General features: G+C 41.6%; 1 protein-coding gene across 1 annotated transcript in view; it reads left to right on the forward strand.

Annotated features, from left to right (window-relative positions):
- The window catches only part of LOC128470678 (myosin-10-like), a 211,148-nt gene extending 199,263 nt beyond the window's left edge, over window positions 1-11,885 (forward strand). The window contains exons 42-43 of the mRNA XM_053452577.1: window positions 10,427-11,235; window positions 11,287-11,885. Of these exons, the coding sequence (XP_053308552.1) occupies window positions 10,427-10,559 (133 nt within the window). The 3' untranslated portion in view covers window positions 10,560-11,235; window positions 11,287-11,885. The remainder of the gene's footprint in view (window positions 1-10,426; window positions 11,236-11,286) is intronic.
- Window positions 11,886-14,046: the final 2,161 nt, after the last annotated feature.

Below are 14,046 nucleotides of genomic sequence, written 5' to 3' on the forward strand. Positions count from 1 at the left end.
ACTAATCCACTCCCTTGTGATATCCCGCCTGGATTATTCAACTGCCTACTAACCGGTCTAACCCTCTCCTGCCTTTCACCGCTTCAATCCATCCTCAACACTGCAGCTAGATTAATCTTTCTCTGCCGCCGCTCCTCATCCGCTGCTCCAGTATGCCAATCACTTCATTGGCTCCCCATACCCTTCAGAATCAAGTTTAAACTTCTAACCCTGACCTATAGAGCCCTCAACAACTCATAGAAACATAGAAACATAGAAAGTGACGGCAGATAAGAGCCAGAAGGCCCATCCAGTCTGCCCAACCTCTGAGTACTCTCCTTTAGTACTTGCCCTTATCCTATATCTAGCTTGGCATTATGCCTATCCCTAACTCGGCACCCCCTTACATCTCTATCCTATCCAAATACACCCCTACCCGCCATCTTCGCTCCTCTCATGACCTGCGGCTTTCTTCTACTGTTGTTACCTCTTCCCACTCCCGTATTCAGAATTCCCCCCCGCGCCGCTCCCCTCCTATAGAATTCCCTTCTCCGTTCCGTCAGACTTTCTGTCTCGTACGCGACTTTCAAAACCTCTCTGAAAACCCACTTGTTCAGGGAAGCGTACAACATTCCTTTACAGTGCTCCCAATCATTATCCTAATCAAAGCCATCGGAACAAACAGCTTCAACACATCATCACAACCAGATCAACTCATCCCCATCCAAACAGTCCTCTCCTATTGTCTGACTCCCCTCAACCACCGACTAGATTGTAAGGTCGCAAGAGCAGGGCCCTCTTCTCCTATGCAGGGCCGGCCTTAGGGGTGTGCGACCTGTGCGACCGCACAGGGCGCCATGGTTGCAGGGGCGCCTGACCGGGACTTAGATTAAAGCATCGGTTTTTTTTTTTGGTTTTTTTTTTACTTTATTTAACATCATTGATGTTAAATAAAGTTTAAAAAAAAAAAACGATGCTTTAATCTAAGTCCCGGTCAGGGGCGCCGAGCGGTTGCTCGTGAAGTTCTCGGCAACCGCTCGGCGCCCCTTACTGTCCGTGACTCCGTCGCGGTGCCAGCATCTCATGTTGAGCGCCGGACTATACCGGCGCTCAACATGAAATGCCGGCAGAGCGAGAAGACGGATGCCTCCCGCTCTTACCGCAGGACTCCGGCAACAAGGTAAGTGTGTGTGGGGGGGGGTAGTTTGAAGGGGCAGAGGGGGGGGTAGTTTGAAGGGGCAGAGGGGGGGTAGTTTGAAGGGGCAGAGGGGGGGGTAGTTTGAAGGGGCAGAGGGGAGGGGTAGTTTGAAGGGGTAGAGGGGAGGGGTAGTTTGAGGGGGGGTAGTTTAAAGGGGCAGAGAGGGGGGGGTAGTTTAAAGGGGCAGAGAGGGCGGGTAGTTTGAAGGGGCAGTGAGGAGGGGCGCCAGAGGAGTAGTCCGCACAGGGCGCCACAACGCCTAAGGCCGGCTCTGCTCCTATGCACCAGTTTCTTATTGTGTGTGTTATTATATGTGTTTATAAATTGTTCTAATGAATGTAACAGCGTTGTGGAATCGGCCGCCGCTTTATAAATAAATGTAATGTATATAATCTTTAATTATGGGGAAACAGCTTATTGATCCAAGGAGAAATCTGACTGCCATTTTGGGGTCAAGAAGGAATTGTTTTTCCCTGGTTAGTGCAAAATTGGAAAGAGCGAAGCCGGGGTTTTTTTTTGCCTTCTTTTGGATCAACAGCAACAAATTAACAGATATAGGAAAGGCTGAACTTGATGGACGCATGTCTTTTTTCAGCCTATGTATGTAAGTATGTATGTATGTATGTATGTAATGTGTGAATTTACAGCTCCTTGTACAGCTCACACAACACCTCAATATATGTTCAGCAACGCCTTATGACTACAGTGATACCATCCATGCATGGGTTTGTCTGGTGTTTGGGGGCTAAAAGGCCACATTTGGGAAGTGCGCTATTTACCCCCCATTTTGGTCAGTCTGCGCCCATGCCCTATCTTTGATCCCGGCCACTCCAATTTTCCCCATCGAACCATTCATTTTTTTTAAAGTAGACACCCCTTGGCTATTTAAAATGCTAGTATTGTAACTCTTTCCATTTCTGCGCTGCTTGTGTTTAGCTGTAATTTTCTTCTTTCCCGTTTACTGAACCCACACACATTATATATTGTTTTTTTCAGGACAAGAAGGGCTTTCTTTAGATGACATTGTTTTGATTGTATCATATTATTTACTATTAAAAAAAGTATAAAATATGGTGAAACATTTAGAAAAAAATGACTGTTTCTAACTTTTAGTTGAAAAATCTTTTACTCATCTCTAAAAGGTAATGAAAAAACCTGCTAAATAGATTCTACTATTTGTCCTGAGTTTAGAAATACCCAATGTTTTTATGTTTTTTTGTTTTTTTCTACACATTATGGGGCAATAAGTACAGGTAGTGTTTTGCTATTTCAAAGCCATTTTTTCCAAATCTGGTAATTCTTCCCCCCATGTGCCATTTCGGGTATCTTTGAAGCCGGCCAATGCAATTTACCCCATCAAGTCATATATTTTTGAAAACTAGACACCCCAGGGTATTTCAAATGCTAGTATTTTAACTCTTTCCATGTACCATATCTACCACCAGTCTTTGTCAAACTTTGTGGTAGTCATTTTTTTGCATTTGTTTTGTCACACACATTTTACTTCAGGTATGAATTAAAAGGTTCTCGTATATGTCACTATCACAAAACACCCCAATATGTGTTCAGCAACATCTCCTGAGTACAGCGATACCTCACATGAATGATTTTGCCTGGCTGTTTGGGGGCAAAAGGGCCACATTTGGGACATGCGCATTTTTCAATGTTGAACTTTGGCATTTGGGGATCCACTGCCCATGCCCTATTTGGTACATCTTTGAGCCGGGCCATTTCAGTGTGCCCAACAAAACCATATATTTTTGAAAACTAGACACACCAGGGTATTTTAAATGCTGGTATTTTAACTCTTTGCATGCACACATTGTACCACCAGATTTTTTTCAAAGTTTGCAGTAGTATTCTTTTGTGTGTATTTTTCCCCCACACACCTATGTTATGTATGAATTTACAGCTCCTGGTATATGCCGCTGTCACACAACACCCCAATATGTGTTCAGCAACATCTCCTGAGTACAGTGATACCCCATATGCATGGGTTTGTCATTTTTGGGGGGAACTAAAAGGCCACATTTGGTATGTGTGCATTTTTCTAATTGGAAATTAGATGTGTGGCCACCCTTCCCCCCGTGTTAATTGGGACCTTGTTGAACCCGGCCAATTCAATTTACTCCATCAAATCATACCTTTTTTAAAAGTAGACACCCCATGGGCATTTAATATGCCAGTATTTTAACTCTCTCCATGCGAGAATTGTTTTAAGCTAATGTGCTAATTTTAGGACTTGCTCACAAAAATATATTTTTTATATATATATTTTATTTTTTTTGCCTTTTTAAAAAAAAAAAAATTAAATTTATTTTTCAACTTGAAGGTTCCCCTGATAGTGACATCAGTGGGAAATTATTTTTACATTTTACTGTTTTGTTTACTATTTTTTTCTAATTATTATTAATTTTATTTTATTTTTTAATTTATTTTTACTAATCACACTGTGATTAGAAAGCTGGGCTCCATTGACTTGCATGGTTGAATGCAGTACCTGTATTCAACCTGCAAGTGGAGCCAGAGTTCTCTAGAGGGTCTGAGACCGTCTAGCGAACTTTTTCACCTTTATTGTTTTTTTTCCCGGGCCGCCGCCATCTTGCAGATGGCGAAGATCACCGGCAGCTGCGGCTCTCCGGAGCGGTCACAGAGCATCCTAGGGTGGGTGTTCGGTGTTGCTGAATGCCTCGCTATCGCGAGGCATTTCAGCGCTACCATTAAAGTTGATAGTTGATCACCTCCTAAACTCTTTTAAATATGGCTGTCCGCCGCCATACAAAGACGGAAATGTTACAGAAAACGACAAGTACAATACAGCAATTGACATAGAGATACAAGAGGAATGAAGGCCCTGTTCCCGCAGGAACTTACAATCTAGGTGGATAAGGGGGTGAGAAACAGGAGGTGAGGACTGCGGGATAGTGAAAGAGGTTAATGTAGGGTGAGGTAGGTCATCAGCAAAATCTGTGACATGGCTCTTAATACAGCTTGGAAGATCATTAATTAACAAATTAAAAAGAAGAGGAGCCAGGACAGACCCCTGAGGCACTCCACTTAATAACGGTGTACAGTGTGAGAAACATCCATTCTCAACAACTCTCTACATTCTATTTTTTAGCAAATTTTTGATCCAGCCACAATACCCCATCAAGAGACTTACAGCCTGTAATTACCTGTCTTGCCAGTTTCTTCAATACAGACCATCACGTATTAAGGTTCAGCCTACTGTGTTTCATTTTGCCTGTACCTTCGCTCTGTTAATGATGCATTGTGGGGTACAAACTGAGTCTCTGGTATCCCCTGCAACTCGTCTCCTACCTGACCTGTTTACCCAACCGCTGACAAGCTGATCCTCCCCTTAATTGCTAATGTTTGGTGGGTTGTAGCATACACCTACAAGTAGTGTGGGACTATTTTTACTATCTAGGCCACACACAGTGTCTCCACATTACTAGTGCCATCATGCACACCTGTCTTAATACTATTTACTATGTCCGTTTTAAAAAGCAAGTAACTGACCAGCTATGCGTATCATCCCACCACGTTTCAGTGATACAGATCAAATCATACTGTTCATCACTTAACAATATCTCAAGCTCACCCATTTTGTTTGCCAAGTTTCTCGCATTTGCTAAAAGACATTTAAGGTTACGACCCACTTTTGGTTCATGACTGCAGGTTTTGTTCTATGTAGCCCCACTTTGCCCTTCCCGATTTCAGTCTTGTTTTTGTGTCTGTACACTAGTCTAGAAACCAAAGCAAAATAAAGGCTCCAGATTTATTTGACTCCAGGCGTTGATCATCATTGCATGCACAAAGAAAGCTTTGTAAGACCTTAACTTGTCCTTCCTTGTATATTAACTTTTCATATTGAATAACGATATAAAGAAATATCTGCATGCTGTAAAAAGGTTGAAGTTAGTCATATAATGGGCAATCGTGGTATGCAGACCAAATATAACATTATCCTCCACTTTCTCAAAGAAAACATGGCAATAAACAAATAACTATAAACAAGAATATAAATCCCCCTTGACCATTAACCCCTTGACATTATTTATTGTTTTATATAGCGCCATCAAATTCCATAGCGCTGTACAATGGGTAGACAGGACATAACAAGTAGTATATAACATAACAATTGACTTACAGAAACAGCAGGTGAGGAGGGCCCTGCTCAAATGAGCTTACAATCCTGTTGGCGACAATTGACGTGTCTGGCATGTAGAAAGCAATCTATGATCGCAGGAGCTGTAAATTCATACCTAATTTAAAATGTGAATACTACAGCAAGCTTTGATAAATGCTAAAATATGGTCAAATATGTGCATAGAAAGAGTTAAAATGCCAGCATTTGAAATACCCTGGGGTGTCTAGTTTTCAAAAATATACAATTTGGTGGGGTAAATTAAATTGGTCGGCATCAAAGATCTCACAAATAGGACATGGGGCAGTAGCTTACCTACCCCATGTATGACCCTGGCTTGTCTGCTTAACTGCTCCTTGTATGGCCTTGGCTTATCTGTTGACTGGCTTTGGTCTGCCAGCCTATTCAAGGACTACTATCTATTTCTACCTATACCAGGAGCCTCCTCACTTTTGGGATTGGCTTACCCCTGTTTTGTAGCACTTTGGGTGAAGATACTCTGCGGTGAGTGCTCTGGTGTTGAGTAGGTGTGACAAGCACATTACCGCTAAACATGAGCACCCTAGAAATGTTAAAACAGCCATTCTCATGAAGGGTACGAAAAATGTAAAAAAAAAAAAAAAAAAAAGCTCTGCTCTTAAGGCGCTAAAAAGGTTAGATGTTCAGTTCCAAATCTTTGATAATTTTGTATTGCTGCCAATACTGGAAGGTGCTAGACTGAGGAGGGTTCATCTTTATCAAGCAGAGTTACACTCAAATACAAGATAGTAATGTGTATTTAACCATGTATATTACTGCTGTAGAAATATATGGAGACAAAGATAATTATCACCAATCATGTCATAATAATGTTATTTTATCACTACAAATAAACAATTACTAATAAGTACAAAATGTTTGAAGATAATATCCATGTGTCTATAATACCTACTGTTGTGGAAAATTCAATGTGAAACAGCTGGTCCAAATTGAGAGATATTTATTTATTCAAAAAGAGTACACTGAAGTGACCTACAGAGTGTGTGCACTTTAATGTTAACTGAGCACACCCCCATCAAGATAAAAACAGGGGCTTCTTATAGTCTGAACATGTTAACACCCAATTCACGAAGTCAGCAGATTAGAATTTGAATATGTTATGCAAGTCTCCTTATCTTGTAGAACAGTTGTTTAGGTGTAGTTCTCTCTTTGTGCGAATGCAAGCAAAAAACATATATCTTGTTTTTAGCAAAAAACAAAAAGTCTTATAGTCTTATGCTAGAATTAAATAATTTATTTAACATTTCTCGCCCTTTTGACAATATTATCACATATATATATTCCTAACTAGCCTTTCTATTGAAAGTGACCCCTCAGACAGCCCATACTTCATAAAGTATACAGGTAAGCTGGATAAGTTATGGGATGCAAGCATCCATTCCTGACTACCTTTTAGTTGCCACTTCATCTAAGCGTTCACACATCTTTATTGAATACACACACTTCACACACTCTTATCTATCTAATAAGATGGCAGTAGCTCACCAAAGATGCACCGCAGCTCAAGGATCGCTCTAGTACCTCCTGTGAAATCACTCTCAGGGAGTTGAATTCTTCCTAGAGTGGTGCTCAAATTGCTGTAGTGCATCTGTGGGGTCCTCTTTAAAAGGGTTGTCTACCACCCAACTTCCAAGGATCTGAGGAGTGTTCAGGAAGGTCAGGCAGTCGAGCTGGGCCATCTCTTCAGTGAGGGCATGAATAGAACTGGTGGTCTCATTTATTATCCCATCCATGATACTCGCATATTTATTCAGCTTATTTGCTAGTTCAATTCCCTGGCCTGTCCAGGATGGAAACCACATCCAAGCTTTATCTGACCACGCAAATAACTCTCATGTCTATGTCTGGTCCCTCCAAAGCGCCTCCCTAAAACATCCGCAGCTCTAATGTTAGCGTGTGGTCTGATGTCTGGTACAACTCTCCCTATGCGCCCATAGGAAGCCATGAGTAGGCCCTGTTACCGCACAGATAGTATAATCCTTGCTTCAGGACTCTAGGAATTATCCTACCGTGATTTCCTTGCCAACTTTGGAACCATCTCATACTATCATTTAGTCGCACAATCCCACGTGTGGTCATCTTCTGCTCTGTCGGGACAGGCACACTTGGGGGCATAATGTGCTTCCATGGCTGAACACCAACACAGGTTATTACAATTATTATCTTTATTACAAGCATTCTTATCATATTCATATTAAATATAAGTGTAGCAGACTGACTATGCGACCTTACAATATGTCTGTGTGATTAACATACACACATGGTGGATGGAGTGAGTAAGCTGACAATTCCTATAAATGTTCCTGAGTCTGAGATGGCATATATTTATGATTTGCTGGAACATGGGAGGAAATCCAGCAGTTGGTGGTGTTCAGCTGTTTGGCTGTTTGTTGATACAGAAGCCATATGGAGTTATTCTGCCGTTCTTCTTGTACCTGTATATAATATAGGATACAAAAAAGCAAGCAGGACAGCAAATGCATTTTGAAAATATTTCAATCCTCCTTTTCCCGAGTGGTCTCACCTTTTGGTGCAGGTTTGTATCACCGACCTGAAGTTTAGCCTCCCTTCCACCTTGACTGAGGTGGATGTGGTCAGTATCACCTGGTATAGGCCATCAAATCAAGGTTCCAGATGTTTTCTCACGTATCTCCTTATCACTAACCAGTCTCCAGGTTGTAGGGTGTGAGTTCCGGTTGTTTCTTGTGGATCTGGTAAAGAGGAGAAGACTTTGCCATGCAAATTAGTCAGTTGTTTGTGCAACTAGATAACATAGTCTGTCAAAGAAGCATACTGTCCATGTAACTCTTGTGGAAAGAAAAGGCCTGTTAGAGGTTCCCTGATGCTTGTGGGTGGTATGGAGTATGTAGGCATTTATTAATATGTAACCCTTACAGCATCTCTGCAAATACCTGCCCTGTAAAGTGAGTCCCTCTATCTGATTCCACCGTGACAGGTAGGCCATATCTACACACAATTTCAGATATTAGTTTCTTAGCTGTGACTGCAGCTGTTGCCTTAGTGACAGGCCAGGCTTCTACCCAAGAGGAAAACTGTTAGGGTCCACAACTAAGACCCCAATGAAGCAACTCACCTGAATACCCGGCACCCACGAGTGCCGGGCACGATGCCGCCACTGCTGCTCCTGCTTCTACTCATGCTCTGTTGACAGTCAGTTCTGGGCGCGCGTGCAAATCCCACTTAACTCTTCCAGTACCGGAATGGCAGGGAACGATCACCGATGACGCCGTACATGGAGGCGGGGCAACCCCTGGCGGTGGATTTAAAAAACAGCACTGAGTTGTATTCTTCCTACACTTTTCATTGCTACTGATTATTATTGTTGCTGACCTCTGGCTATCTAAATTACCTAAGTGCGGTGTCTATGAATGTGTCCTGGTATGTGTGGATATGTTTTTGTGAGGGTTAGGGGTGAGAAACCCAATATGCAGGAATATCACAGCCAAACAGTTAGTTGGGGCAGATCTGCTACGTGCAGCGAGGTCCAGAAACGCAGCCAAGTCAGGGTATGCACGTTGTTTTGGACAACGCTTATCTCTCCAACCCTGACCCTTGGCTTCGGGGAACAATACAGAGGAAGAATTGGGTCTGTTCAGTCTGAGGTGTGCCAAAAACCGACCTTCCAGTTAGGACTAAAAAGAGGTCAAAGGGAAGACACAAAGTTAGCCAAAACTTACATTTGTTATTGTCAAAAACAATCATAATAATGCGTATCTATCAAATCTTCATCGCAAAACAAAAAGCATTTGGAATTTCACCTGTTGGTTGAGGAATATATAGGGAAAAACAGGAGGAGTTCCACCTACCGAACATGGAACGTCCTAAAAATACACAGGTCAGACCTGGTTGCCTGATCTAAAACAGCCCAGTGAGATACTGACAAAAGTCAGTATGGGAAATTAAAAATCTACACTGGGGAATTATATGCATTGTGAAATTCAACTGGCCTAGAAGGAATTGCAATGGAAGTTTAGTACAGGTAGTGGAACTCAAGAAACCCTGAATATACCTTATTTATCAACGTATTTCCCTAAACTTCGGGGCTGCAAGCGTAACTGCGTGTTATACTTTGTTAATCTACTTCTTTTATGCTGATTGGTAGTCTGTTTTAGTCTGATTTTGTGTAGATCTGCTGTAGAAAAGGTATCAGCGATGTACACCATTGATCCTTTCTTGTATGTCAGTGTTAAGATCAGACATTTGTTGCCACAGTATCACAAAAGCTAGTTCAGTAAAGAGTTTTTTAAGAATGTTTTCTAGTGACTTTTGATCAGATCAACATAAATCATTTTCTGCATTTGCTGATCGAATTTCTCAAAGCCAAATACTGCAGTGGTTTCAGCATACTTTTGTCTCTGTTGGCAGTAGTGTACATGATGCCAAAGCTGCAGGTTGACTTTGTGGTGGGCCCAGCTGCTACAAAACCCTCTCCATTTGTGCTCCAGAGGGCCCAGCATGCTGACTGAGTCTGAGCTCCAGCATATGACATAACTTTCCTAAGCTCAGGGGCAACTGTTTATTTCAGTAATTTGTACCTGGATATAATACTGTCATAAATCTACTCACCCTCTCCCCGGCAGAGGCCAGCAGGGAGGAGGACCCGCTCTCAGGTTGCTATGGAGACGCGTCTCCTCCCTGCTGCCGATAGACACCGGCAACGAAGGAGTCACGTGTGACGTCATTTTGGCGCCAATTTCAAATAATAAAAGCCCCTTTCACTCTGTAATCAGTGCTCAAGTATAAGCTGATTGTTGCCTCTATACCTAAAAGTTCCTGTTCCTATCTACCCGTGTACCAGACCTTCTTCTGTGATTTTTGACCAGCCTGCCCCGACCATTTGCGTGTGACCTGACTTTGATTTTGGATTCTCCCTTTTGTACCTCGCTCGGACTTTCTGTGTGAGTTGCCGTTTGCTATTAGGAACCACCAGCCTTTTAGCTCACGGGTCAGCCGTGATAAATACACATCCCCTTTTCAGGACTCTTGGAAAGGAGGTTCACCTCAGGCATTAATTATTTTCTTGTGTTTATCCTTCCCAGACGTGCTCCTATTCAGTTTACTACCCGAACCATCCGTCAGGTGTATCACCTTGAAGCTGTATCTGATGATGAAGCAGAGACAAATAGCGGAGGACCATCTGTCAACCAGCAGCAGCAGCCCCAGATGGAATAAAAGTAATTTTTAAACTTGCCAATAAATTAACATATAAGAAGCAACCATATATTGAATAACAGAAACGAAGATACAGGGTGTGCCGCCATACTTAAATCAATGTTGTCAAAAAAAAAAAAAAAAAGCTTTAATTGTAGAAATGTCATGCATATTGTAAAGCATTATTTAATGTGATGATAGTATCAATAACCATGCTGAAATACCCTTCATTTTAAATCACAGACTGTCTACAGGGCCTGAATTTTATTTTCTTTCTTTCCTTATTTTTCTTTTTTTCTTCTTTTAGAAGAATTGTTAGACATTTTATCATACAAGCCCAATGGCAAAACTCTGATTAATTCCCTACATAAAATGGAACAGCCTTAAATACCAACAATATAAATAATGCTATTTAAACTTAGCTGTACATTAATCAAAGTGACTAGCTGTGGAAACAATAAAGCTCTACAGTAGGGTTAACTACCATTATATCATTTTTTTGATGATGTTTTCCCTTTCATTTATTATTTCTTCCCTTTTTTAAAGAATATGCTATTTGTATAATGTTTTTAAAAAATTGATTTAAACCTTACTTGGCCAATTAATTTTTAGTATTTCCATTTATTTCAGTTAATCCCTTCATATCTCCTTCATGTTTTTATAGATTCCTTTAATGATGTTTGTCTGTATTTTAAGTGTATGCTTATTTCATATTGAGGATATCATGTCTGATGTAGACGCGAAAAAGCAAATCAATTAAGTCACCTCTTTTAATGTTCATGTTACACTATGTAAATTTTTGTGTACATTGTTCATATTGTTAATCGGTTATCTCAGATACCTTTCTAACTAAGTTTAACTTTGAGCTTACATAGAGCTCTTTTACCAATTATTGTAAGAAAGTTATGTTAAGATTTCAGAAGGCAGTATCCAGATAAGAAAATAATTAAGTATAATAGAAAGTAAAAAGGAAATGAAAACAAAGAACCTCCTCAGCACACTCCCCTAACTGACTAAATATTAAAAGCCCAAATACACTGCAGTGCTGGAATCACTAAATATAAGTGAATATGTTCAACTGGCAGATAGGCCAGCCTTGTTTAAAAGCAGTGCTTCATTATGTTATAATTACAATTATAACAACTTTTGTTCATTATGAACAATTTCTATCTAAGCTTTTGCCTTTATTATTATTTAAGTTGCAAACAAAATGTTATAACTTGATCTATCTTGAATTCCTGTGAGTGTTGAGGAAATAATAGGGGTTGAGTGTGTCCAGACATCCCACATGCTACTGTAATCTAAATACTTTAAAGCAGGCATGTCCAAACTTTTTTCGAAGAGTGCCAGATTTGATGAAGTGAACATGTGCGAGGGCCGACCATTTTGCCTGACATTTTCTGAACCATTAAAATGAAATGCAAATTAACTATTTTATGCAAAGTTTATTGAAAACGGCATACCACATCTATCCCTTTCTCACTCTCCTTTTTCAGCAACCGCTCGGCACCCCTTGGGCCCCACCGACTGGCAGAACTCCAGGGCCCGGTCGCAGTCGCGACCCCGGTAGTTCCGCCACTGCCTACAATTTCTTCATCAGAGAAGGAAAGCCCAAATCTAGCGACGTCCGAGATCGCAAGATTTGGGCTTTCCTTCTCCCTGCGCCGGCACACACAGCCACAAGGGCATCTGATGAAGAAATTGTGTAGGGGATGGCAGGCGCGTACCTAGAGTATTTGGCACCCGGGGCGGATCCTGTATGTGGCACCCCCCCACACACACACTTTAAAACTACCTGGCCGAAACTGAATATGACCCCCCACACACACCATAAAAAAAATCTAACACTTATTTAAAGTAAGTAACACACCAAAATAGGACAAAACAATTAAATAACTATATATATATATATATATATATATATATATATACATATATATATATATATATATATATATACATATATATCTATATATATATACATATATATATATATATATATATATACATATATATATATATATATATATATACATATATATATATATATATACATATATATATATATATATATAATTGTTAACAGCAATCACATTCCTATCATGCCCAGGCATACCCAGATTCCAGGAGGCACTCGCAGACTTGGCATGATAGGAGTATGATTGCCTTATCTACCCCTTCTCGCTCCCTTCTGCCCTATCTACCCCTTCTCACTCCCTTCTCCCTATCTACCCCTCCTAACTATCTACCCTCTCCCTCTTTGAAGTTCACTTACCTTTCAGGAGTCCTGCGGTGGGGGTGCAAGGCCTCTGTCTCCCAGCTCTGCCACTGTATGGAACAGTATAGAGTGATGGGAGTTATGATGTACTTTAGAGCATAATTATATAATGAAAAATACATTGGAAATGGTACAGCATAACACCCATCACTCTCACACATTTACCAATCCACACGCATACCAATCCACACGCATACCAATCCACACGCATACCAATCCACACACATACACCAATCCACACACATACACCAATCCACACATACACCAATCCACACACACACCAATCCACACGCATACCAATCCACACGCATACCAATCCACACGCATACCAATCCACACGCATACCAATCCACACACACATACCAATCCACACACATACACCAATCCACACACATACACCAATCCACACACATACACCAATCCACACACATACCAATCCACACACATACCAATCCACACACATACACCAATCCACACACATACACCAATCCACACACATACACCAATCCACACACATACACCAATCCACACACACACACACCAATCCACACGCATACCAATCCACACACACACCAATCCACACATATACTAATCCACACACATACACCAATCCACACACATACACCAATCCACACACATACACCAATCCACACACATACACCAATCCACACACATACACCAATCCACACATACACCAATCCACACATACCAATCCACACACATACCAATCCACACACATACACCAATCCACACACATACACCAATCCACACACATACACCAATCCACACACATACACCAATCCACACACATACACCAATCCACTCTCACTGTATGCTTTCCTACCTTTCCTCTTTTCTCCTTACAGCTCCTTTTCCTGCTCTTCGCTCCTCTTCTTCTTCAGTTCTTCTGTCTTCTTCCGAGGGCACGGGGTTCAGAGGGCACGGACAGCGGTGGGCGCGGCTTCAGTGTTGTGCGGCGGGGTCAGACAACAAACCCCGGCGCACAACAGCTGTTGCCGCGCGGATCGCAAGGGAGCAGTATCGGAGGTCTTTACCAGACATCCGGCTCCCTTGAGTGATTTTAAGCCGGATGTCCGGTAAATACCTCCGATACTGCTCCCTTGCGATCCGCGCGGCAACAGCTGTTGTGCGCCGGGGTTTGTTGTCGGATCCCGGCGCACAACACTGAAGCCGCGCCCACCGCTGTGTGGCTGTGTGTGCCGGCGAAGG

The sequence above is a fragment of the Spea bombifrons genome, chromosome 12, assembly GCF_027358695.1.
Source record: "Spea bombifrons isolate aSpeBom1 chromosome 12, aSpeBom1.2.pri, whole genome shotgun sequence".
Taxonomy (NCBI): domain Eukaryota; kingdom Metazoa; phylum Chordata; class Amphibia; order Anura; family Pelobatidae; genus Spea; species Spea bombifrons.